Source organism: Balaenoptera acutorostrata, chromosome 1, assembly GCF_949987535.1.
Source record: "Balaenoptera acutorostrata chromosome 1, mBalAcu1.1, whole genome shotgun sequence".
Classification (NCBI taxonomy): domain Eukaryota; kingdom Metazoa; phylum Chordata; class Mammalia; order Artiodactyla; family Balaenopteridae; genus Balaenoptera; species Balaenoptera acutorostrata.
Window position 1 is genome coordinate 22,606,643 of NC_080064.1, and position 27,116 is coordinate 22,633,758.

The 27,116-nt window shown below is 46.4% G+C and overlaps 1 protein-coding gene and 2 non-coding genes across 12 annotated transcripts in view; all 3 read left to right on the top strand.

Moving 5' to 3' along the window:
- The first annotated feature begins 62 nt into the window (after positions 1 to 62).
- The window catches only part of RCC1 (regulator of chromosome condensation 1), a 29,441-nt gene continuing 2,387 nt past the window's right edge, over positions 63 to 27,116 (top strand). Inside the window, exons 1-11 of one of the 10 annotated variants that reach the window (XM_057554205.1) lie at positions 63 to 130; positions 1,174 to 1,207; positions 2,891 to 2,957; positions 22,323 to 22,404; positions 22,963 to 23,070; positions 23,871 to 24,058; positions 24,240 to 24,419; positions 25,542 to 25,638; positions 25,753 to 25,875; positions 26,380 to 26,535; positions 26,786 to 26,905. In XM_057554205.1, the coding sequence (XP_057410188.1) occupies positions 22,332 to 22,404; positions 22,963 to 23,070; positions 23,871 to 24,058; positions 24,240 to 24,419; positions 25,542 to 25,638; positions 25,753 to 25,875; positions 26,380 to 26,535; positions 26,786 to 26,905 (1,045 nt within the window). In that variant the 5' untranslated portion in view covers positions 63 to 130; positions 1,174 to 1,207; positions 2,891 to 2,957; positions 22,323 to 22,331. The other 9 variants (XM_057554197.1, XM_057554203.1, XM_057554181.1 and 6 more) reach the window with 9 other exon arrangements.
- Positions 860 to 1,063, top strand: LOC114236345 (small nucleolar RNA SNORA73 family). Its single transcript, XR_003622320.1, has one exon. It is a non-coding gene; the product is annotated as a small nucleolar RNA SNORA73 family (small nucleolar RNA).
- LOC114236346 (small nucleolar RNA SNORA73 family) lies at positions 2,615 to 2,817 on the top strand. Its single transcript, XR_003622321.1, has one exon. It is a non-coding gene; the product is annotated as a small nucleolar RNA SNORA73 family (small nucleolar RNA).

A 27,116-nucleotide genomic window follows, 5' to 3' on the forward strand; every position in this document is an offset into this window, starting at 1 on the left:
CAGCACCCTTAGCGAATTTCTAACTCCCTAACTGCGCATGACGCGGCGCAGGCGCAATAGACATTTCTTGACTTCCGAGGGCTTCAGAAGGTATAAATACCGATGCCTTGAAACTGTTCGGTCTTTTCGGGTAAGCTTATTGTCAGGTGCTTTGCGTACTAGGTGAGTGTGATTAGATGCCTTCTTCGTCAGCGCTTTGTCTGGTAGTGGGTCCGCCACTCAGCCTTTTCTATGGGGGGGTCATACTATTTAGAATGATTCTGAATCTTCGGCGTCCATGCTAACTACGCTTAACTCGCAAAAATGGGGCCGGGTCGGGTGTGGGCGGGGGAGGCCTCGCTGGCCGCGGATCTTGGCCGTAAGCAAGGGTCGCTAGCGCGGGAATTCCCAGGCCTGCAGGGCGCGACCCTCCGTGCTCACAAGCTAAGTGCGCATAGTCCGCCCTCATTATTGCCTGTTGCGCCATTATGCTGCTGCTTGGGAGGCGCGTTAGCGTCTTCAGTGGGGTTGAATGTAGGCCATTTTGTTCCCGATTCGGATTATTAATTCTGCTGCCATTTATTTTTTCTTTTGGGGCAATTGTTTTATTTCAGACGACCGAGTTAAAAGTAGGAGCCTTTATTGGGGTTATAACGGCTGTTTGTTATTTGCTGTTTCTTTGGCAGCAAGCTAATCGCCTGTTGGGATTCCTAGATGTTTTTGGAGTACCTGGTTGAAAATTCAGATTATTGATGTGTCTGCTGGTTAGTCTTGAGCGCAACTCTTGTTGACGCTCTGGGGTGATTGGGATCTACTCCCTTACAGATAGCCCTGCGAAGTAGTTATCAACTTGGTGAAGTTAATTTATAAAGTGTAGTGACCAACGTGGATACCCCGGGCGGTCACTCTCCCCGGGCTCTGTCCTGGTGGCGTAGGGGAGCATAGGGCTCTGCCCCATGATGTACAGTCCCTTTCCACAACGTTGGAGATGAAGCCGGGCCTCGAGTCCGCGCCTGCATATTCCTACAGCTTCTCAGAGTCCTGTGGACAGTGACTGAGGAGACAAACCATGCAGGAAACAACTCTCTAGAGCAGCCTGTCTGAATCTAGGTTGATCCGAAGTGAATGGAAAATTTGTTTTAAGCAGTTTGGGTGTAGTACTGGATTAAAGCTCTTACCTGCCTTGTTTTGCAGCATTCGTTTGGGATTTCAAATAATTTGATTCGGGGTAAGTAAATCTACGAATTCCTTTTGGCCTGTCATTGTTTGCCTGCTAACATTTTGCATAAGATAATTGATCCTTCTGAGCTCAGTTCCCTTTCATGAAGATGCTGCCATTCCATGCATCTAGATATTTTGCTACTTTTTTTTTGTAGGCATGTTGACAGTTTCTTAGGTGTATGCTCATGTTCCAGGAAGATGGCTTTTTAAAATTTACCTTCACGTCTTTAATACTCAACGGTAGAGGAGAGATTTCTGTTTTGCAAATGGAACAATCTTGAATGACTTAACCAAAGACAGCAAAGCTGTCATGTGAGCCATGTAATGTGCGTACCCTCTCGATCTTTCCAGGGGAACTAAGGGTTTGGTCTCTTGTACAGTTCCTTTCTGTGATATGGGGGGTTAAGTTGCACCAGCATATGCGGAGCATATGTCTACAGTGACAGTAACTATGATAGATAAAAGCATAACTTTTGGAAGTTATTAGAAACAGTTGTTAATCCTGGTGGACTTTAACTTTCCTCAAGTCATGTAGTATGGGATGCGGGGAAATGAAATGTCTTGAAAACGGGTACAGTAAGTCCTCTACATACAAACCTTAAGATGCGAACGTGTGTGCACATGTCCAGTCACATAAGTTAATTCAGGTGTCTGGTGTACATTGTCACATGCATGCATCCTCTACAAGTGGTTGTGCTTTAGCATACTTTACAGTACTGTATGCAGTACAGTAGGACAGTATCTGTATTTTAAGCCCAGGATGTCTGGAAACAAGCATAAAAGCAGTGACGTAGGTGGCACTGCTGAAGAACGAAAGAGTTTCATGATGCAGGAAGTGGTAAGGGCGTTTTCTTTATGTGAGGAGGTACTGTTAGTTTTTGAGGCAGAGGACCCGAACGTAGAACCGTACACGAAAGTTGAAGCAACCATTCAGAATGCAATCCAGTGCTACTGTGTTATCTGACGAGAAAAAAAGCTAGTACCCAGATAGCACTGGATCGTTTTTTCAAGAGGGTAGATAGAATTGAATCCAGCAAGGGACCAGAACCTGTGCCATCAACGTCAGGCATGAGTGAAATTGCAGCTTGTCCTCCATCTCCTATTGCTGATGATTCTTCAGCTCTACCATCTCCCACCTCCTCTCCCTCCATTCAGTAACTCATGGCCTGTTCACTCGAGGCCAGCCCCTGTATGCTAGCTGTTGTACTTTTCAAGGTACTGTAAGATTTAAAATGTTTCCTTTATTTTTTTGTTTGTTTTTTATTTGTGTGAAAAGTATTATAAACCTATTACAGTACAGTACCATGTAGTCGATTGTGTTAATTGGGTATCTAGGCTAACTTTGTTGTACTTTGTCCGCTCTCGGAACGGAACTTCTTCGTATGGGAGCTTAGTTACTGTTCAGTCAGACATTCCAACGTGGATACCCCGGGCGGTCACTCCCCGGGCTCTGTCCTGGTGGCGTAGGGGAGCATAGGGCTCTGCCCCATGATGTACAGTCCCTTTCCACAATGTTGGAGATGAAGCCGGGCCTTGAGTCCGCGCCTGCATATTCCTACAGCTTCTCAGAGTCCTGTGGACAATGACTGAGGAGACAAACCATGCAGTGAGACATCTAGTAAACCAGAATTGAAAAGTGAAATAAGATTGTTATGTATGAATCTAATTCTTTTTTGTCCTTTTCATTCAGGAGAGAAGAGGAGCCTTGCCTGACTTGTGCAGTTAACAATGCTTTGTTTGGCAGGGAGATTAGTAAAGTGAGTAATACACTATTTTTGGAAGATAAGCCTGGGCAATTTGAAAATGTTAAGTTTCGACACAATGTTTAACCCTGGAACTGCACCTTAAAAACCATCAGTAACAGTGTTCTGTTGCCCAGGTGCCTTTTGAAATTTAGAAGGAATTCCAGAAGACACTTGAGTGTGGCAGGTCTGTGGACAGTACAGTGACCTGGGAGTCCCAAGAGACCCTTTCAGGTTTCCTATGAGGTGGAAACTTGATGTACTGATTCTAAGATCTTGGCCATTCTCAAGTAAACTGGATTTTCTTAAAAGTGGAAAGCAGATGCCCATGAGAATCTACATGTCTTAATAAAGAGATCCATGTCAGTTTCTAATGTACTTGTGCATTATAATAAAGGTGACTATATACATAATTGTGTGGTTCTTTTCTTTGGCCACACCATGTGGCTTGCAGGATCTTAAGTCCCCCACCCAGGGATCAAACCCGGTCCCCCTGCAGTGAAAACACCAGGGAATTCCCTATGTGGTTCTTTCTATGCAAATATGACTGCTAAATGAGTATTCTATAAATGAAGCTGCTTGTTCAAGCAGTTAATACCTGATTGATTCTGCACTAATTAAAGGCCCTGAGCTCTTGTGTTTAATATTGGCATTTGTGTACTACTACTTGGGAAAATGCATGTTTCCTAACCAGTTGTAAATAGGTAACTTAAGGTATGGTCTTATAGACTTACACATTAGGCCACTGGACATGGGTGTTGAATGAGAGGTCTTGATGCTGATGAGACCTAACCATTGTACAAGGTTTGGTGCAAATGTTAAGTTAAAAGCAGCTGTTGGGGTAGTTAATCCTCTGCTTCTGTGTCAAAGGGCTATGCTTGAGTCACAATAGGACTTTGTCAAGCCTGTGTACAGGCTGCCAGCATTATAGGGAAGTCGTAAGACTGAAGGATGGTGACTAGCGGGGAACCATCTAGAAGGTAGAGTCTATATCTTGGGTGGGGCTGTTAAGTGAATTTTACAAGATGGGGTGGTAGAATAATCCATTTAGAATCCATTGGGGTCAGGTTTAAGGGGGGGATTTGGGGGTTTGGTGGGTTGTGGCGCAAACACAATGTCCAGATGTACAGTTTTACAGCGTTCAGGGCCAAGAGGGTAAACTAGAATAGGAGGTAGTTTGTGGCCATGATTTTTGGAGAACCTGGGTTGCTTTACCTAAACAAGTAGCAACACTTAACAGTGCTTACCTGGGCCAGGCTCTTCTAAGCACTTGGCATGTGTTAATCACAACCCTGAAGTAGGTATTAATCTGTCTGCTTTGATAGGAAAACCCAGGAGGAGAAAGGCTAAATAATTGCCCAAATCTACAACTAGGAAGTGGACTGGTCCTGTATCCCCAGGGTTAGCCCTGTGTCCAGCTCACGTCTTGGCATCATTCCCACATAAACATTCTTTGGATGGTAGGTGCACAGTAAAGTCTGAACAATGTTTTCAGTGTAAATTCTCAGGGTAGGCCTGGGTGCTAGGTGGGGAATATATCCATTTCTCCTGGTGTCCAAGTGTAGCTGAAGCAAAGGTGTCAGCAAGTATTCTAGGTCACACCTTTTGCTGAAATTCAGGTTGCAACATACCTACCTGTAGACTTTTTACAAACAGGTTATTCTCATTTTTTTTTCCATGTAGGCCTTCGTAGTCGTAGTAGTGGTTGCTAAACAGACTGCCTGGATTTGAATACTGATACCACTTGTAGTCCCTGTGACCTTGCACAAGCTACTTAACCTCTCTGCCTCAGTTTCCTTATGCATAGAATGGGGACAATAAAAGTATCTCTTGTAGTGAGAATTTTGAGTTAATATTTGTAAAAAAGCTTACAGTCTCATAAGTACAATGAGCTTGTGAGAAAATTCTCTGACTTAAAAGCAAACAACTAGGGATATAGTATCCATTAAAGTTTTGTTTAATAAAGTCTGCCACCACAGATAAATGATGTACTAAAACCAGGCTTATCTCACTCAAAACCCTACCTATTCAGGAGAGAAAAGGGGAGATGCAGGGATTAGTATTGCCCAAGATCACCTAACTAGTAATAGAACCAGGATTTGAACCTAACTCCAAAACCGTATCATGATATACTATTACCTTTGAACAAGGCAGTGTGGTAAGATACGTACATTATTTCATCTAATATTCTATGCGCCCCTGTAAAGTAGGTACCCTTTGTGCCCATTTTGCAGAGGAGACTGAATTTGGAGTTGAGGAACTTGCACGAGTTACATAGCCAGTAAGTTGCAGAGCATGCATCTGAGCAAGGCAATTGACTGCAGAACCTGTGCTCAACCCACATCATATCTTGCCTTGAGAAAATTAGCTATTTACACTTCGTATTCAGCTAATTAGTACCCACTACACCATAAAAACTCAGTTTCAGTTGTAACAAATTATAAACCTCCTATGTGCCTATGTCTGCTTGACTCTGGATAATACTAAGATAGACATGAGTGCAGTTTCCTGGGGAGCAGGAGCCCTTCCTGGCTGTTACTTCTGTCTTTCACCACTTTCTGTCTTTATGCATGTCTTTCCCTCTGATGGATGGGATCTTAGTTCCCCAACCAACCAGGAATCAAATCTGGGCCCCCTGCAGTGGAGTCTTAACCACTGGACAGCCAGGAAGTCCCAGAACCTGTGTCTTTATGAGGGTATCTGACATTGAATGAGGATTTACTATGTGCTAGGCATTCTTTAATCCTTACAACAGCCCTATGCAGGGCAGGGATGTTTTTTATATCCATGTTATAGAAAAGGAAGACAATCAAGGTTAGATTATTTGCCCAAGGTCACACATCTTTAGATGAAGGTCTGCATCTTTAGAGCCTGAACTCAACCACCCTTCACACCTCCCCTTCCCTAAGCACCCAGAATGGCCTCTCTCAAAGGTAGGGTGGGCACCTTGAGCATTCCATCATGATAATATTATTAGCATTCTGATGTGCTTATTTTTTAGCTGATGTGCATCTAACCTGCTAGTTGAGTTATCCTCAAAGAATGGGACCATATATGTATGCTCAGGACCTAGTACTGGGCCTGGCACATAGCAAATGCTGGTTGATGACTTTATTGTTCTGTGTTCTATTTCATTGGTTTCTGTTTTGATCTTTATTATGTTCTTTCTTTTGTTTATTTTGGGTTTAGTTTGCTCTTCTTTTCCTAGTTCCCTAAGGCAGAAGCTGATTAATTTGAGACCTTTTCTTCATTTCTAGTATAGGCATTTAGTGTTATTAGTTCTCCAAAATACTCCTCTAACAATATTCCACAAGTAAAAAACAAAACAAACAAAAATATTCCAGAAGTTCTGTGTTATGTTTTCATTTTAATTCAGTTCAGAATACTTTGAAATTCCCTTTTGATTTCTTCTTTGACCTGTGGGCTATGTAAAAGTGTGTTTTTATTGTTTTTATTTTTATTTATTTATTTAGGCCACGCCAGGTGGCTTGCAGGATCTTAGTTCCCCGACCAGGTATTGAACCCGGGCCACAGCAGTGAAAGTGCTGAGTCCTAACCAGTGGACCGCCAGGGAATTCCCAAAAGTGTGTTTTTAAATATTTGGGAGTTTTCCAAAGACCTTTCTGTTATTTGTTTCTACTTTCATTCCATTGTGGCCTAAGTGTATGTTTACTTTGTATGATTGAATCATCTTAAATTTAACAAGACTTTTTCTATAACCTAGTATAGCCTATCTTGGGAAATGTTTCATGTGCACTTAAAAGGCATGCGTATGTTACTGTTGTCTGAAAAAATCAAGGTGGAGTGTGAAGAAAGGTGAAGTGTTCCTTAAATGTCCATCAGTTCAAATTGGTTGAAAGTGTTGTTCAAGTCTATTCTATCCTTGCTGGTTTTCTTCCTACCTGTCCTATCAATAATATTGAGAGTGGGTTATCGAAATCTGCAGCTATAGTTGTCGATTTGTCTATTTCTTCTAGAAGTTCGATCAGTTTTTACTTCATGTATTTTGAAGCTCTGTTATTAGTTGCATATACTGAGGATTGTGCATTTTGATTGACTCCTTTACCATTGTGAAATTACCTTCTTTATTTCAATAATACTCTTTGCTCTGAAATCTACTTTGCTATTAATATAGCTGCTCCAGCTTTCTTTTGACTAGTGTTACCAGAGTATGTCTTTTTCTGTCTTTTTACTTTTAATCTATTTTTTCTATCTTTTTACTTTTAATCTTGAACAACACGGGAGTGCTACTGAAAATCCCCATATAACTTCACAGTTGGCCCTCCATATCTGTGATTCTGCAACCACGGATTTAACCAACCTTAGATCGTGTAGGACTGTAGTACATAGTACGTATTTATTGAAAAAAATCTAAGTGGACCTGCACAGTTCAAACCTGTGTTGTTCAAAGGTCAACTGTATTTATGTTTAACGTGTATATCTTGTAGGCAGTGTGTGGTTAGGTCTTGCTTTTTCTATTTATTATGACAATCTCTGCTTTTTATTTGGAGTGTTCAGACCACATTTTTTGTTTTAAAGCTTTTTTTTTTTGCATTTATATATTTGGCTGCATCGGGTCTTAGCTGTGGCATGCGGGATCTTTAGCTGCAGCGTGCAAACTCTTAGTTGCGGCATGCACATGGGGTCTATTTCCCTATCCAGGGATAGAACCCGGCCCCCTACATTGGAAGTGCGGAGTCTTAGCCACTGGACCACCAGGGAAGTCCCAAGACCACATTTACTTTTAATCACAGATCTGTAGGTTTATAGTTCATAGGTTTATAGTTTGAAAATTTTTTAGCCATTATTTCTTCATGTATTTTCTGTCCCCAGTTCCTCCTTATTTTCAGGGTCTCCAATTACCTGTAGAGTAGGCTACTTCATAAAGTTATTCCATAGTTCACTAATACTATTTTAACTTAAAAATTTTTTTTCTATGTTTCATTTTGGATAGTTTCTTTTGCTGTGCATCAAGTTCACTAGTCGTTGCTTTTCCAATACCTAATCTATTGTTAATGCCATCCAGTGTATTTGTAATCTTAGATATTGTCGAGAAGCTCACTTTAGGTCTTTTTATATCTTCCATGTCTCCACTTAACTTTTGGACGTATGCCATACAGTTATTTATTTTTTTAATGTAAGTCTTTTTTTTTTTAATGTTTTTAGTTCTTTATTTATTTTTGGCTGCGTTGGGTCTTCGTTGCTGCGCACAGGCTTTCTCTAGTTGCGGCGAGCGGGGGCTACTCTTCGTTGCGGTGCACGGGATTCTCATTGCGGTGGCTTCTCTTGTTGCAGAGCATAGGCTCTGGGCTCCTGGGCCTCAGTAGTTGTGGCATGTGGGCTCAGTAGTCATGGCGCACGGGCTTAGTTGCTCTGCGGCATGTGGGATCTTCCCGGACCAGGGATCAAACCCACGTTCCCTGCATTGGCAGGTGGATTCTTAACCACTGCGCCACCAGGGAAGCCCTGCCCTACAGTAATAATAACTTTTAATATCGTTCACTTCTAGTTCTATCATCTGTGTCATTTCTCGGTTGGATTCAATTGCTTGTTCTCCTTACTATGGTTTGTGTTCAATAAATAAAATACAACAATAATAGAGTATGAAAAAAATATTTGCATTCAAAGAAGGAAGAGATAAGTGGGGCTAAGGAAGGCTTCATGGAGATGGCAACTGAATTGAGCTTTAAAATATACATATCAAGAATTCAGCTAGGCAGGAAAGAAGGCACCTGGTAAGAGAGGTGAGAAAGGTAAGAAAGCAGGAATGAGCATGGGCATGTTCAGAGTACAGTGCAGACGCCAAGGGGGAAATAGGAAACCAACAGCCTGGGGCATTTGCCACCTGGTGCTCCTAGCACAGCACTGAAGAAATATCTGAGTCTTTAAAGATTTTTAAGCAGGGCAAAGTCTCACAGCCATGATTTAGGGAGATTAACCTGGGGATCTTGGTGGAATGAAATGAAGGGGAAAGGATGAGGGGTGGGAGCAGAGGCCAGGTGGGTGGTGCTTTAGACCAGAGGGGCAGAAATAAAAGATGGAGAGGAGAGGGAAGAATCAGAAAAGATGTTAAAGTTTGAATCTGTACTTCTCAGAGAACCTTAACCTTGGCTTGAAGGATGAAGGGGTGGGGGTGGGGGTGGGGGGTTTAGATCCAAGGAAAATGAGTTTTATTTGGGGGTATTGAGTCTTCTGGGTAGAGCCGTAGGACTAAAACTTAGGGTGGAGGTCAGAACCAGACCAGGTGGGCTGCCCTCTCAATTAAAAGGTGATGGCTCGGCCCTAAACAAGATTTCTGATCTCCTTCTACCACTTGTATGATGACCCCAGAGAAAACTTGCTTAACCTCTTTGAACCTCATTTTTTTCATTTTCCAACTGTCGAGGGTTTTGTGAGGAACAAATGAAGTAATGGACGGATGTGTTTCTGTAGTTGAAGTAAGAGGTTTTACAAAATACGTGATGATAGTTTTATAATTACATCAAGCCATGTGAATGAGTAAGATCTTGGAGGAAGACAGCAGAGGCAGATCAGAGATCCCAGGGTTAAAACTTGGAGGAATTTCACAGTGTAACATCCAAAAGAGGAGTCCGTGATGGAAGCAGAAGTAAACTTGAGGTGAGAAACCTTAAAGATGGGGAGTGCTTTGGGGTGGGCTCTGTGTAGAAGAAACTCAGTTGGTAAACACTCATCAAAAGTGTCTATCTAGAGTTCAGGTATGATAGAATGACCTTCAGAGTCAGAATCAACATGAAATGGAGAAAATATCCTTCTGCAGAGGCCACTCCTTTGACCTGGGAAACCCCCAGACACAAAAGGCCTGAAAGGTCACCACGGGGAACTTGAAATCCTGAAGAACTGTTTGTATCCCGTCCTGAAGAAGGAGTGTGTTAACAAGACAGGGTAGTCGGCTTGGCGCCTGTTTTCCATCACTAGCTCCCAACCTCAGTTCACACCCTCATCTTTCTTATCTGGCCTCCCTCCCCCACTCTTGGTTTCCCCTTCCCCCAAGTCCATTCTCTGCATTCTCCATTTTGTTCTAAAACAAAAATCTGCTCCTGTCACTCACGTGCGTAAATCCGTTCCATAGTTCCCCATTTCCCCAGGGAAGAGGCTGCCTCCTTAGACAAGACCCTGAATCCATGGTCTGTCTCTCGCTCTCCAGTTCCTCTGCATGGCATCCTCTGCCCCAGTCAGACCTTGGCAGTTTCCCACAACCACCACAGGCTCCCATCGCTCCCTGTCAGTGAACGGGATGCTTCTCCTAGGATGCCCTGCCCTCTTAGGCTTAACCTGGAAAGCCTTTGTTAAGCCCCGGCTGAGCCAGGTAACCTTGTGCGTACGGTGGTCACAGCCCTGGGTAGTTGCTGATAGTACGATTTCTCATCTTTCTCTGATGGAGAGCCTCTTGAGAGCAGGGAGGATCAGAATCTCTTTTGTCCGTACAGTCCCTTCCACACCAGATTCTCCCAAACAAACCTTGATTTCAAGTAGTCTTTCTGGTTGTCAGTCCGCTTGTCCCAATTTGGGGTCTTCAAAATACACACCCACTGTACCCTTGCCAGGGCGGAGAGAGCCTGGTTAGGAGCGCCTTAGCCAGAGCGCGCCACTTGCACTTCCCGGGGCGGCCGCCAGGGGCCGCCGGGCTCTTTGTTTTCTTTTCTGGCCCGGGGTCGGGGCCGGAGGCCTGCAGAGCGCATGCTCTGGGGCAGTTCGCGGCCGGGCCGGGGAGCCGAGGAGTTCCTTGTGGCCGACCTGCACCGAGGTAGGTTGCGCCCGTCACGCGCGGAGGGTCGGGGCGGGGGGCGGAGGGCGGCGCGCGGGGCGGGCACAGTCTGGGCACCGGCGGTCTGCGGCGGGTCGGGGCCGTTGCCTGCGCGTGCCCGTGTCGCGCGGCGCCAGCCCCACGTGAAGCCGAGTGGCTGAGAGGTGCGGGCGCGCGAGTCTCCGGCCCCGCGGGGCCCCCCGGAGCCTGCCGGGCCCCGCCTCGCCCGAGCGAGGGCCGCGCGGCCCCTCTGCAGCCGCGCCTCGCACGCCTGGCCCGCGCCGCCCGCGGGGGCGGGAGATTCAAACGGCCCGAGCGCGGCCGGTCAGGGTGCGCGCGGCCGCGGTGACCTCGCCGCCAGCGGTGCTCCGACCAGCGCGCCTCCCGAGCCGGGGCGGCAGCCCTGGCGGGGCCGCGTTTCCGGAGCGGGAAAGTGATTAAGTCCAGCACTGGTTTGGAGAATGCGGTTTGCAGAGTGGGGCGGAACCCTGCCCGGCGAGGGTCTGCTTTTAGGAGGGTAGGGTGCTGAGGGTCTACGCAGGGAGCGAAATCTCAGCGTCAACAGGCACCGTCACGACGACTGTTGACCGGTTGGAGAGGTGTGCTGGGAACTCCGCACCAACTCATCTGTCAACACATTATTTACTGGCTGTCTACTCCGTGCCGCGCGTGCAGGGCTGGGGAACATGGTGAAAGGGCCCCGTGTGGCCTTGACGGAGCTCGCGGTCTCCCTGGGGAGGCCCATGTGGGGCCACACTTACGGTCCAGGGCGATCCCCGAAGTGTGCCCGTGGAGCCGGGGCGCTGCTGCTGGCGGATATTAACAGAGGTGCTCCAACCAAGTGTGACTTGGGTGCCCCGGCAGAAGCTGAGTGTACGGAGTGTGGAGGGGAACTCGGAGGTTCACCCAAGCCTGCGCAGGAGGGTTAGGTATGGCTTTCCAGCCGAGGTGACTCTTGGCCCGGGTTTTGAAGGAACAATGGAGTTATCCAGACAGACTGAGGGTGGGCGGGGTTAGGGTGATCCAGGCAGGGAACACAGCACATGCAAAAGCACGAAGGTGTAGGTGAGTGTTGTCATCAGGGGTACCACGGTGTTTGATTGGAGCACAGGGTACAAGGAGGGGAAGAGCAAGATATTCTTGCAGGGGCTGGGTCTCAAAAGGTCTGGAGTGCAAGACCAAGGAACACTGGGTGGGGTGGAGAAGGCAACGATGGTTTCACCCAAGAAGGGCATCAGAATGGAGTCTGGAAAGATGAACTAGAAGTTCTCCATGCTCCTGTTGTGAAGACATCCCAAGAGCAGCAATAGTGTTCAGCTCTGCAGCTTCCTAGTTGGGTACCCTTGGGCCACCCACCCAATCCCCATGGGCCTTGTTTCCCTTACCTGTAAGGTGAAGATAAGAGGCTTGTGGTGAGGATTACTAATATCCTATTATTTCCATAAAGCTGTGGTTGTAACATCTGGTGGAAGATGTGGCCCCTTTCCCCTGGGAAAAATGAACGCACTTAAGCCGAGGCTCAGCTCCCTATGTAAGTGGGATCCCCCAGTAAGGAGCTCCTGGGTGAAGTCTACCAGCTCTGTGCCTGACACGAGGCAGGAGCTCAGCAAATGTTTGTTGACAGATGAGCCTCTCTCCTCCCTTCTCTCCTGGGGACTTTTTTTTTTTTTTTTTGAATTTTTGAATTTTATTTTATTTATTTTGTTATACAGCAGGTTCTTATTAGTTCTCTATTTTATACATATTAGTGTATACATGTCAATCCCAATCTCCCAATTCATCCCCTCCACCACCACTCCCCCCACCACTTTCCCCCCTTGGTGTCCATACGTTTGTTCTCTACATCTGTGTCTCTATTTCTGCCCTGCAAACCGGTTCATCTGTACCATTTTTCTAGGTTCCACATATATGCGTTAATATCCGATACTTGTTTTTCTCTTTCTGATTTACTTCACTCTATATGGCAGTCTCTAGATCCATCCACGTGTCTACAAATGACCCAATTTCGTTCCTTTTTATGGCTGAGTAATATTCCATTGTGTATATGTACCACATCTTCTTTATCCATTCATCTGTAGATGGGCATTTAGGTTGCTTCCATAACCTGGCTATTGTAAATAGTGCTGCAGTGAACATTGGGGTGCATGTGTCTTTTTGAATTACGGTTTTCTCTGGGTATATGCCCAGTAGTGGGATTGCTGGGTCATATGGTAATTCAATGTTTAGTTTTTTAAGGAACCTCCATTCCATTCTCCATAGTGGCTGTATCAATTTACATTCCCACCAACAGTGCAAGAGGGTTCCCTTTTCTCCACACCCTCTCCAGCATTTGTTGTTTGTAGATTTTCTTATGATGCTCATTTTAACTGGTGTGAGGTGATACCTCATTGTAGTTTTGATTTGCCGTTCTCTAATAATTAGTGACGTTGAGCAGCTTTTCATGTGCTTCTTGGCCATCTGTTTGTCTTCTTTGGAGAAATGTCTATTTAGGTCTTCTGCCCATTTTTTGATTGGGTTGTTTGTTCTTTTAATATCAAGCTGCATGAGTTGTTTATATATTTTGGAGATTAATCCTTTGTCCGTTAATTCGTTTGCAAATATTTTCTCCCATTCTGAGGGTTGTCTTTTCGTCTTGTTTGTAGTTTGCTTTGCAAAAGCTTTTAAGTTTCATTAGGTCCCATTTGTTTATTTTTGTTTTTATTTCCATAACTCTAGGAGGTGGGTCAAAAAAGATCTTGCTGTGATTTATGTCAAAGAGTGTTCTTCCTATGTTTTCCTCTAAGAGTTTTATAATGTCCAGTCTTACGTTTAGGTCTCTAACCCATTTTGAGCTTATTTTTGTGTATGGTGTTAGGGAGTGTTCTAATTTCATTCTTTTACATGTAGCTGTCCAGTTTTCCCAGCACCACTTATTGAAGAGATTGTCTTTTCTCCATTGTATATCCTTGCCTCCTTTGTCATAGATTAATTGACCATAGGTGTGTGGGTTTATCTCTGGGCTTTCTATCCTGTTCCATTGATCTATATGTCTGTTTTTGTGCCAGTACCATATTGTTTTGATTACTGTAGCTTTGTAGTATAGTCTGAAGTCAGGGAGTCTGATTCCTCCAGCTCCGTTTTTTTCACTCAAAACTGCTTGGGTTATTTGGGGTCTTTTGTGTCTCCATACAAATTTTAAGAGTTTTTGTTCTAGTTCTGTAAAAAATGCCACTGGTAATTTGATAGGGATTGCATTGAATCTGTAGATTGCTTTGGGTAGTATAGTCATTTTCACAATATTGATTCTTCCAATCCAAGAACATGGTATATCTCTCCATCTGTTTGTGTCATCTTTGATTTCTTTCATCAGTGTCTTATAGTTTTCTGAGTACAGGTCTTTTACCTCCTTAGGTAGGTTTATTCCTAGGTATTTTATTCTTTTTGTTGCAATGGTGAATGGGATTGTTTCCTTAATTTTTCTTTCTGATCTTTCATTGTTAGTATATAGGAATGCAAGAGATTTCTGTGCATTAATTTTGTATCCTGCAACTTTACAAATTCATTGATTAGCTCTAGTAGTTTTCTGGTGGCATCTTTAGGATTCTTTATGTATAGTATCATGTCATCTGCAAACAGTGACAGTTTGACTTCTTCTTTTCCAATTTGTATTCCTTTTATTTCTTTTTCTTCTCTGATTGCCGTGGCTAGGACTTCCAAAACTATGTTGAATAATAGTGGTGAGAGTGGACATCCTTGTCTTGTTCCTGATCTTAGAGGAAATGCTTTCAGTTTTTCACCATTGAGAATGATGTTTGCTGGAGAGTTTTTATCATAAATGGGAGTTGAATTTTGTCAAACGCTTTTTCTGCATCTAATGAGATGATTATATGGTTTTTCTTCAACTTGTTAATATGGTGTATCACATTGATTTGTGTATATTGAAGAATCCTTGCATCCCTGGGATAAATCCCACTTGATCTGGTGTATGATCCTTTTAATGTGTTGTTGGATTCTGTTTGCTAGTATTTTGTTGAGGATTTTTGCATCTATACTCATCAGTGATATTAGTCTATAATTTTCTTTTTTTGTAGTATCTTTGTCTGGTTTTGGTATCAGGGTGATGGTGGCCTCATAGAATGAGTTTGGGAGTGTTCCTTCCTCTGCAATTTTTTGGAAGAGTTTGAGAAGGATGGGTGTTAGCTCTTCTCTAAATGTTTGATAGAATTCACCTGTGAAGCCATCTGGTCCTGGGCTTTTGTTTGTTGGAAGATTTTTAATCACAGTTTCAATTTCATTGCTTGTGATTGGTCTGTTCATATTTTCTATTTCTTTCTGGTTCAGTCTTGGAAGGTTATACCTTTCTAAGAATTTGTCCATTTCTTCCAGGTTGTCCATTTTACTGGCATAGAGTTGCTTGTAGTAGTCTCTTAGGATGCTTTGTATTTCTGCGGTGTCTGTTGTAACTTCTCCTTTTTCATTTCTAATTTTATTGATTTGAGTCCTCTCCCTGTTTTTCTTGATGAATCTGACTAAAGGTTTATCAATTTTGTTTTATCTTCTCAAAGAAGCAGCCTTTAGTTTTATTCATTTTGCTGTTGTTTTCTTTGTTTCTATTTCATTTATTTCTGCCCTGATCTTTATGATTTCTTTCCTTCTACTAACTTTGGGCTTTGTTTGTTCTTCTTTCTCTAGTTCCTTTAGCTGTAAGGTTAGATTGTTCATTTGAGATTTTTCTTGTTTCTTGAGGTAGGCTTGTGTTGCTATAAACTTCCCTCTTAGAACTGCTTTTGCTGCATCCCATTGGTTTTGGATCGTCGTGTTTTCATTGTCATTTGTCTCTAGGTATTTTTTGATTTCCTCTTTGATTTCTTCAGTGATCTTTTGGTTATTTAGTAACGTATTGTTTAGTCTCCATGTGTTTGTGTTTTTTACGTTTTTTTCCCTGTAATTGATTTCTAATCTCATAGCGTTGTGGTCAGAAAAGATGCTTGATATGATTTCAATTTTCTTAAATGTACCGAGGCTTGATTTGTGATGCAAGATGTGATCTATCCTGAAGAATGTTCCGTGTGCACTTGAGAAGAAAGTGTAATCTGTTTTTGGATGGAATGTCCTATAAATATCAATTAAATCTATCTTGTCTATCGTGTCATTTAAAGCTTGTGTTTCCTTATTAATTTTCTGTTTGGATGATCTGTCCATGGGTGTGAAGTGTTAAAGTCCCCAACTATTATTGTGTTACTGTCGATTTCCTCTTTTATAGCTGTTAGCAGTTGCCTTATGTATTGAGGTGTTCCTATGTTGGGTGCATATATATTTATAATTGTCATATCTTCTTCTTGGATTGATCCCTTGATCATTATGTAGTGTCCTTCCTTGTCTCTTGTAACATTCTTTATTTTAAAGTCTATTTTATGTGATATGAGTATTGCTACTCCAGCTTTCTTTTGATTTCCATTTGCATGGAATATCTTTTTCCATTCCTCCTGGGGACTTTTCTCACAAAGAGATTCTTTAGCCCTTGCGTCTAGTGGGCAAGTGTCTGCCTCCTGACGTTGGGGTGGGTGGGGACAGCTGCTGTGATCAGAGAGGGCTCTGTCTGCCTTTGCAGAGATGAGGTCACAGCAGGTCACAGCAGGAACACCCTGGCCCTGGTAGACTGTCTAGTCTGCTGTGCCTTCATTCACCAGATGAGGAAACTGAGGCCCAGAGAGAAGTGGGGAGGGGGGATGCTCTAGTCCTAGTGGGGAGTGGTTGGGAGACCTGGGCTGTCATCCCACCTCTGTGTGGCCTGGGGCACCTTCTCCTGAGCCTCTACTTTCTTATCTGTAAAGCCAGGATGATCACACCTCCAAGGGCAGGTGTGAACATTCTAGGAGAGGCTGGCACACCTTAGGTGCCTATTGGTGGAAGTTGTCTCTGTATCTGACTTATTGGATTGTAACTCACTCTTCTCCCAGACTGTAAACTCCTTGAAGATGGAAGCTGTGTTTGTCTGTTGGGGAGTGCAGGGTAGGGACAAAAGACTACTACTTATTCCCAGCCCAGGCACTCAGTGTCTGGCTAAGAAAACACACCCAGAGCAGTGAGAGAGGGAGTCTGTCAAAGGACTGATGTGTACAGTAGAGGATATGCAGGTGGGTCATGGGTCCAGGGCTCCACCTTTTAGAAGGTGCCCTCTCATCTCCCGCCCTGCCTCGGGGATTGCTCACAGCAGCACCCTGCAGTCCCTAGAGTCCTCTGTTTGAGAGATGAAGACTGTCAGGCTCAAAGGGAGCTCAGGTCTGTTGGACTTGAAAAAGCCAGTGCTCTCTCCACCACAGCATGGAGTTGTACCCGTCGTCCTTCCATACATCTTTCAGCAGATTTGTCACCCACATGGCCCATCCTCCCAGGCCCTAGCTGCCTCCGAGCTCCTCTCTGCTCTCACTATCCTGTCCCCCTCAGCAGGCTGCTGCCCTCTGCTCCTTGCCTTTGGCCAAGCTCATAGGGGATCCTGGGGAGGCCTGTCCAGGCTGCCTCGGCCCCTGCCTGGATCATAGCCTGCCTTTAGCCAACCATTCTTGTTTTGTTTTTGTTTTTAATTATCAGATATATCTGGATTCTATTCCTGGCTGTCCTTTCTGATGGTATGAACTTAAGCAAGTAAATTGACTTCTCTGAGCCTCAGTTCCCTCAACTGTGAAATAGGAGTGACAGTGCCTTCTTCAGCTTGTTGTGAGAAGTTAAAGGTTGTTGGCACATAGAAAGTAGGCATGGCCAGTGTCCCAGAGAGACTCATTTTAAGGAGCAGATTGATATGGTAGATAGACATGTAAATTTAAATAATCATGATCTAAAAGTCTGTCCTAATTTCTCTGCGAGAATGATTCCTTTAGGATTGAGAGAGGGATCAGAGGTGGTTTACCAATGGAGGTGACTTTGAGTAGAACTTCTTCTAGTAGGATAGGAATGGGATGGTATAGAGATGCACATGGTATGGAGAGAATAGTAGGCAGTCTAAGATTGTGTGAGAAGAGAAGGGACAATGTGACAGATAAGGTAGGAGGCCAAAAGTTGTGTTAGTGTCAGACCCTGGAGGTCTTTAATACCAGGCTAAGAAATGTGGGCAGAGGGGGCCACTGAGGAGTCTGAGCAAGGAAGCAGCTTGTTTCAGGTTTGAGGTTTAAAAAGATCATGAATGGCTTGTAGAGTGGGATGGGGATGGGGATGGGCAGTAGGGAGATGAGAGACAAGCTGCTGTCTTTTCTGGGGGAGAGAGTATGAGGGAGAGTTCTCAGACAGGCTGAGGGACTGGGGAGTGTGGGGAGGAAGTAGGAAGCGGCACCAGCTCTGGGGTCTGAGTGACTTGGTACTTGGTACAGATCTTGATTTCCTCATCCAGTCTTGGGTAAGACACTTTACCTTTTTGAGCCTCAGTTTCCTCGTCTGTAAAGTGGAATCAGTGTGGTTAGCTTGCAGTGAGATGCCCAAGAATATTAGCCCAAAACACAGGTGGAAGGAGATATTGCCTGGGTCTGTTCCAACCCACACTAACACTTTTTTTTTTTGGTTAATGACCCATGACACCAAATACCTCATATAGCCTTTATTTTTTTCCACTCCAGGCCTTGCCCACAGGTCAACCCAACATCAGCACCAATGTGCTGATATATTCTGTTCCCTTTTTTTTCACTTCCGGTTGTAAGTACTTTTCCATGCTACTACACAGTCTCCCTCCCCAGCACAGCTAACTGCTGCAGGTCATTCTGATGAACTGACGGGAAGTATGCCCTTGGCAGGACAGGGCCCTGGACACAGTGAACTGGCTGGCAACCTGGCCAGGGGTACAAGAAACAGTGGATACCTGTTACATCCCACACTCCTTAACCCATCCAGCTCTGCCTACTTAACATCCCTTCTTGGTCCGCTCCCACGCACTTCAGACTTAACAGAAACGCCTGGTGAGGTGGACCTCTCAGTCTCTCCTCTCCTGTTTGTCCCACAGTGTTCTCGGTAACTGGAAGTCGACCATCTACCTAGTCACTTAAGCCAAAGCCTGGGGGTCCTTGTGTTTGGCCAAGTTCATGGGGGATCAGGGAGGCTGGGTTTTTTAGGATGAAAAAGTCATTCTGGGTTCCTCCCTCACCCTCATTCCCCACATCTAATCCGCCAGCAAAGCAAGCCTGTCTCCTAAATTGATCTGTTTTGTCTACTTTTCTCTCTTGCCTCAGACCAAATCAAGTCACTGACTTCTCTCATTTGGATGCCTGCAATCGCCTCCTCTTCCAAACCATTGCATTTTCTCTACAGTAGCCAGAACAATCGTTAAGAAGACATTTTTCTTAAAACTCTTCTGTTTTCCCTACTAGGCCTTGTATGACCCAGCGCCTGCTCCCCTTGTGCCATGTGACCGACCACTGTCCAACTACAGCCCTGCTGGCCTCCCCAGGTTCCTGAGCACGTCACGTGATTTTGTCCGGGTCTTCCCCTGCTAGCTTTCTCTTGCTAGTATTTCAAGTCTTAGCCCAAATGTTACCTATCTGGCCTATATCTCCTCCCCCGTCCCAGTTTTTCTCTCTCTCTTTTTTTTTTTACTGTGGTAAAATACACATAACATAAAATTGACCATTTTAACCATTTTTAATTGTATATAATTCAGTGGCATTAAGTATGTTTACATTGTTCTGCCTTGCCTATCCTTCACACAGCACCATCTGTAATAATACTCTGTGTGTGTGTGTGTGTCTTTCCCACTAGAATTAAGCTCCACAAGAACAGGGAGAGGGTTAGTTTCCTTTTTCCTTGCTACACCTGGCAGTGGTAATAGGCATTCATGGAATGAATGAGTACATGCTGCCATGTATTGAGTACTTACTGCGTGCTTGCACTCCAAAGTCCTTTACAAACATTTCATTCAGTCTTTTTTTTTTTTTTGGCTGTGCTGGGTCTTCATTGCTGGGCACGGGCTTTCTCTGATTGCGGTGAGTGGGGGTTAGTCTTTGTTGCGGTGCGCGGGCTTTTCATTGCGGAGGCTTCTCTTGTTGCGGAGCACGGGCTCTAAGCACACGGGCTTCAGTAGTTGTTGCACGTGGGCTCAGTAGCTGTGGCTCGCAGGCTTTAGAGGACAGGCTCAGTAGTTGTGGCGCACGGGCTTAGTTGCTCCGCGGCATGTGGGATCTTCCTGGACCAGGGATTAAACCCGTGCCCCTGCATTGGCAGGCGGATTCTTAACCACTGCACCACCAGGGAAGTGCTTCATTCAGCCTTGACAGCAGCCCTGGAAGTGGTCATTGCATCCCTTTTTACAGTTGAGGGTACAGCTCAGAGAGGTTAAAGCTGCCAGAGAGGGACTTCCCTGGTGGCGTAGTGGTTAAGAATCTGCCTGCCGATGCAGGGGACATGGGTTCGAACCCTGGTCTGGGAAGATCCCACATGCCGCGGAGCAACTAAGCCCATAGGCCACAATTACTGAAGCCTGTGCGCCTAGAGCCCGTGCTCTGCAACAAGAGAAGCCACTGCACTGAGAAGCCCGCGCACTGCAACAAAGAGTAGCCCCCGCTCGCCGCAACTAGAGAAAGCCCGTGCGCAGCAATGAAGACCCAACGCAGACAAAAGTAAATAAATAAAATAAATAAATTAAAAAAAAAAAAAAAGCTGCCAGAGAGGTCAACCATGGTCACAGAAGCAGGGCTGAACAAACCACAGCTCTGGCAGATGAATCCAATTTCCTCTATCCTAAGGAATGTGCATTTCTAGTGTGGGAAAAGGGGTTTCAAAGAGGCTGCTTGGAAGGGAGGAGTTCAACCCTGGGAGAATAGAAGTTCTGTGAAACACAGAAATGCCTCAACAGAGTCAAAACTGGGCCAGTCACAACCTGCAGAGGCTCAATCTACACGGCCTTGGCGGATTGTAGGCATTTGGCTATTTCGCCACCTTCGGTGCTTTGTTCTCTTCCCCCAGGATAGTCAGCAGAAATGGCCTGGAAATTCCAGGCCACTCACCTTGTGTTCATATACCATGGAATGGGGAGCTGGAGAGGCTGAGGCTCTAGGACCCACTGGAAGGAAGGAAGAGAGGGAGGGAGGAAGAATGGGGTGCTGTTTAGGCCCACAGAGGAGCCTGAGAAGGGCACTTGGAGTTCTCTTTCCATTTGTAGCCTTGGGTAGAGTCTCCATCCCTTTTCTGTAGAATGGAGGAGAGGTGGGTTAGATTAGATTAGAGCTGTGCCTGAGCATCACCTGGGACAGACCCTAGATGTTATAACACCAGCATTGATTTATTGAGCACTTAATATGTATTACTTTTACAGTATTAACTCAATTAGTCATACACGTCACAACAGGGTGTGGGTACTATTATTATCCCCATTTTACTGAGGAGGAAACTGAATCATGAAGAGATTAAATAACTTTGCCCAAGGTCAAACAGCTAGAAAGCAGCTGAGTACGTATTCTGGCTCCTCTTAACCACCACTTGCTCTACCACTTTTGCATCTGGGTAGCTGCATATTGCCCTCGTTAGAGTTTGGGAGCCTAAGGCTTAGACAACTGAACTGTCTTTCATAACCTTAAAGACCAGGGCTCAATAAAGATTTATTTCCAAAGCTGCTTATGTGGAGGAAAAAGGCTTTTGACACAATTTGGGCTGGATTGGAATTGAGATAGCTGGGGAGAAAGTCTGTTCTCAGAGGCCTTGAGGAGGCAAGGCAGCAGCAGTTAGTTTAAGGAGTGAGGGGCTTCAGGGCTGAGGCTTTCAGCTGCCTGGGATCGTGCTAGGTGCAACAACCCTTCTTGTCACCCATAGGTGATTTCCTTTCCCCCTTTTGTAACACTGGCTGTTTGTGTGAGTGTGTATACAGTGTTTATCTCTTGTTGGACTGCTTAGAGGAAAGCCAGGTTCCTCCCAGGAGTGGTGGCATTTTGGATCAAAGGGCACAGATGGTTTGGTTTGCTTTTATTTAATGAGAACAGCTTTGTGTGTGTGGTCTGATTATGACAGTAATGTATAACCAAAGTTACTAGTGGTTATGTCGGGGTTGGGAGGAGTTGTGAGGGATACTTCACTTAATGTTCTTCAGTGTTTTAATTTTTTATAATAAAATTTTAAAAATACATGTAATGTTTCTTGTAGCTTATATAATATAGGTAAGGTACAAAGAAAGAAGTAAAAGTTGTCCATAATCCCATTTTCCAGAGGTTACCATTATCAATACTGAATGTATTTCCTTCCACACATTTTTATATGTGTATGCTTTTTCTTTTCCACAAATAGGGTGATGGGCTGTTTTTCAATCTGTTTATATTACTTGGCAATGATTCAGTAAATAAATCTCTGAAAGCATCACTTTTAATGGCTTCGTCCTGTTTTATCATCAATATACCACATATTATCTAGCCAGTCCCCTACTCCTGAGTGTACGCGTTGCTCCATTTTTTGTTGTTTTTTTTAATGTTATGAAGAATACAGTAGAGAATATTTATGGATCTTAATCTTTGGGTGTATTTATTATTTGGTTCTTCTCAGATAAATTCTGAGAAGTGGAATTGCTGGGCATTTCTTCTCACTTTTTTTTAGGGTTTTTGGTGAATATTGCCTAATTAGAGCAGGAAAATGATTGCCATTTCTGACATGGAGTAATTGCCTGGGTTTTTCAGGACAGGAAGATGCCACCCAAGCGTATAACTAAGAGAAGGTCATCCCCTGAAGATGCCCTCCCCAAAAGCAAGAAGGTGAAGGGTAAGTTGGCCTTGGCCTCTACTTCAGTATGGGTGGCCTCTTGGCACCCCCAGAATCTGGAACTGGGCTCCTTTCTCCCTGAGATTTGAAGCTGAGGGTCCTGGAAGTCCAGGAATTCCACCCAGCTGGAGAGTCTCCTGTAGCTCACTGAATCCCACCCTCTGGGAATCATAAAGGGGCAGAGACTTGCCTAAAAGCACTCAGATACTGGCAAAAAACTAGACCCTAGGGCTTTGCCCCAGGCAGTAATGCATCATGGTTAAGACCATTGACCTCCAGACTGGGTTCAAGTCCTGGCTCTGCCACTTTCTAGCTACATTGTAGCTTTGGGCAAATCACTAACCTCACTGAGCTTGGACTACTACCCCATTCATAAATGGGCAACCTCACTGGGCTGTCGTGAGGAAAATGAGATCATGTCCTGGTAGCACTGGAGGGAGGTGGCTGTGGTCTCCTCTCTCCTGGGACCCTGGAGGGAGTCAGGGAGGAGAGAGAGCCACCCCCAATCTGGGAGGGGGGAGTATGGACCCACACTCAGACACTGTCTGTCTTTTGCAGACCCTCGTAACCAGGCAGCGAGGGCCGTTGCCTCCCGCCGTGTTCCAGGCGCCCGCTCCTGCCAAGGTGCCTGCGGGCTGAGCCCTCCCGACCAGAAAGCCCGACCAGGTGGCTGCTTGCCCAGCGCACCCTCTGCGCAGCCGCAGCATTCCTGGCAGCCTGGCCACACCCCCAGGGGGAGGGGCTGGACGCCATTGGCTGTCCGGGGCCGCGGGCGGTCGCCATTGGCCAGCAGATGGCCCTGTGCCGCACACCGGTTGGCGTGTTCCTCTCTGCAAAAGCCTGTGCGGGCTCTTACTCCTACCCGTTTCTTTTCAGCTGCCTGTCTGCTCCCACATAGGAGCAGAGTGGGGGTCAGTGTACCTGTGTCCAGGGGTTAAGTCACAGTCTGAGGATGCACTGCAAACTCTACTAATTATTCTATGACCTTCTCTGAGACTGTTCCCTTTTCTATAAAGTGGGATCCTAAGAACGGAAGGTCTGTAGCATAATGTGAGGGGCTGCAAAGCAATCTAACACTAGTAAGCAGTCGGTAAAGGGGTAGACGTTATTATGCCCTGTTAGTATGGTTCCGGACCAAGAACAGCCTATCAGGAAAACTAGCTTGTGTCCCCACTGTTCTTTAACCCTCTCCACCAAGATTCATTATTGAGTGTCTCGTTTCCATTTCCTTCCACTCATATTGATAATGTGCTCAGTTTTTAATCTGCACAAAAACCCTGTGAGGTAAGTGCTTTTGTTATCCTCGTTTCACAGATGAGGAAACTTAGGCTTGGAGAGGTCAGACTAATGGTCTGTGGCAGGGCAGGGGCTTGAACCCAGGTCTGTGTGATCCCAGAGCCTGTGCAGTGACCTCTCCTCTCTCCCGTCATCCTACACACTCAGGGGCTGTCTTCTTCACCCCTCAGTCTCACATAGGTCCCACAACACAGAACCGGGTTTGGTGCTGACACTGGGCCAGGGCGACGTGGGCCAGCTGGGGCTGGGCGAGAATGTGATGGAGAGGAAGAAGCCAGCCCTGGTGCCCATTCCAGAGGACATCGTGCAGGCTGAGGCTGGGGGCATGCACACTGTGTGTCTAAGCAAAAGTGGCCAGGTAGGTTGGGGGTGGCACAGGATGGGACAGGGCCTGGGGTTAGTAGGGGGCTTGGGGAAGGAGCTTTGAACCACACACATTACTCTGTGGAGATGGAGCTGGCTAGACGAGCAGGGATTGGCCTAAACAAGAACGGACTGAGAGGCCAGGCCTTGCACTAACGGGGGCATCCTGGGCACAGGTCTACTCCTTCGGCTGCAATGATGAGGGTGCCCTGGGAAGGGACACATCAGTGGAGGGCTCAGAGATGGTCCCTGGGAAAGTGGAACTGCAAGAGAAGGTGATACAGGTGTCAGCAGGAGACAGTCACACGGCAGCCCTCACCGAGGATGGCCGTGTCTTCCTCTGGGGCTCCTTCCGGGTAAGACTGGGTCTGGAAGACGGCATGGGGGCTGGTGGGCAGAATTAACTGGTGGGGCCCCAAAGATAACCCATCACGAGGCCCCTGTTGTACTTACTGGTGGGGAAATCAAGGCCCTGGGCAGAGCTTGGGCCCAGACCCAGGTTTCTGGCTTCTTCATCCAGGCCTGTCCACACCACTGCTGTTCCCTGGACTCTGATGTTATGATGTGTGCGTCTTGGGAAAGGGGTGGGTCAGGGATGCCTTTGGGCTGAGGCTAAGCCAGGAAGCCTACTGACCCATCTCCCTGCCTTCAACCTCCCCCTCCCCTTCCCAGCCCTCTTCCACACTTCTCAGCGGTTTGGGGGCACATCTCAGAACGTCCAGGACAGGAGAGTGTGGTTTAAAAAGCAGGTGCAGCATTAAAGTTGTTTTGGTGCTTTAGTATTCGATTTATTTTGAAATGTCAAAAATAAAGGAATCTGATGTTTCCTCATTGGGGCTGATTTTAAATTTTTTTGTTGATAATTTCAAACACATAAAAATAATCAGAATACTATATTGAACTCTATGTGCTTGCCCCAACAATTACCAGCTTACGACCAAACTTGTTTCATCTTCACTCCCTTCCGTTCCCCAACTCCTTTGTTATTTTATTTATTATTTTTATTTTTGGCTGTGTTGGGTCCTCGTCTCTCTGCGAGGGCCCTCTCCAGTTGCGGCGAGTGGGGGCCACTCTTCATCGCGGTGCGCGGGCCTCTCACCATCGCGGCCTCTCTTGTTGCGGAGCAGAGGCTCCAGACGCTCAGGCTCAGTAGTTGTGGCTCACGGGCCCAGCCGCTCCGCGGCATGCGGGATCCTCCCAGACCAGGGCTCGAACCCGTGTCCCCTGCACCGGCAGGCAGACTCCCAACCACTACGCCACCAGGGAAGCCCTCCTTTGTTATTTTAATGCAAATCACAGACCACGTATGATTTCATTCGTAAGTATTGCACTATGTGGCCTGGCTCCTGCCCACTTCTCCATCTCCATCTGGCACCAGTGCCCTTCACCAGACAGCTCTGTGGCTGACTGCAAAGCTGGATCTGGCTGGTATGAGGCAGGAAGAACTGGCTGAAAACTCTTCCGCCCCTCCCTTCCAGGACAATAATGGTGTGATCGGGCTCTTGGAACCCATGAAAAAGAGCATGGTGCCTGTGCAGGTGCAGCTGAGTACGCCCGTGGTGAAGGTGGCCTCAGGTGAGTCTGCAGGTACTCACTCTGGGCAGGAGTTGGAGAACCTTTTTGGGGGGCTGGCCCAGCCTCGGGCTTTACAGACAAGCCCTGTATCCCTTGCCTTCCTCTCACCCTCAGGAAACGACCACTTGGTGATGCTGACAGTTGATGGCGACCTCTATACTTTGGGCTGCGGGGAGCAGGGCCAACTGGGCCGCGTGCCTGAATTATTTGCTAATCGTGGTGGCCGGCAGGGCCTCGGTAGGTGGCTTAGGTCCCTCTGGCGGGGCAAGTTGGCAAGCCACCCCCGGTGAAGGTCAGAGGCAGAAGGGATTCTCTATGTTCAGGCTTGCATCAGGTGGACCTGCAGTGGTAGTTAAGGACTCAGATTCTAGAGCCAGACTACCCCAGGTTTGAATCCTGGCCCTATCAGCTACTGGCTGTGGGCCCCTGGACATGGTTTCTCATCTCTAAACCCACCTACCTCTAAACCTACCTCACTGGGTTGTTGTGAAGTTAAATGAGTTTACATAAAAGACTGTCTGGCACATGGTAAGTTCCAGGTAAACGTTACCTCTATGGTTGTGGGAGTCTGAGTGAGGCATTTGGACTCTCCTGGCCTCAGTTTCCTCTTCTGTATAATAGGGACAAGAGTCCTTGCCTAGTCTCCCTGCGAGGGCTTTAGCAGTGAAGGAGAAACAGATGGGGCAGAGAGGAGAGGCCGTGTGTGTCTGCCACTGACCCTGGCCTGCTCTCTACCTGCAGAACGACTCCTGGTCCCCAAGTGTGTGATGCTGAAATCCAGGGGAAGCCGGGGCCATGTCAGATTCCAGGATGCCTTCTGTGGTGCCTACTTCACCTTTGCCATCTCCTCTGAGGGCCATGTATATGGCTTTGGCCTCTCCAACTACCATCAGCTAGGTGAGTCCCAAGCCCATCGTCCAGGGTCGCCCAGAGCGACCTGGGCTCCAGTCCTGCCTCCACCACTCATTCGTTGTGCACCCTTGGTGGGGTCATCTAACCCCTCAGAGCCTCAGTTTTCTCATCTGTAAAATGAGAATATAAATACCCTGGTGTGGTGTGGGGTGGGGGACACAGTGGGAGAGGAAGAAGAAGGCAGCTCCTTGGACACCCTCACCCCTGACAGCTCTGTCCTGGCCTCTTCCCCCAGGAACCCCAGGCACAGAATCTTGCTTTGTACCTCAGAACCTGACATCCTTCAAGAACTCCACGAAGTCCTGGGTGGGCTTCTCTGGTGGCCAGCACCATACGGTCTGCATGGATTCGGAAGGTAGGGCCTCCTGGTCCATCTCTGGGTCGGAGGTGGAGTGTTCCCTAGGCACAGGCCTGGCCACACTCCGGAGATGACGGTGCTCGGAACCTGGGCCTGCTCCGTGGACTGGGCTGGCTGTGGGTCCACGAGGGTCGCCCCCGTCCCCCAGCGTCCTGGTGTTCTTCCACGTGTGAGTTCAATGGGGGCCGGGGGGGGGGTCTCTCCCAGG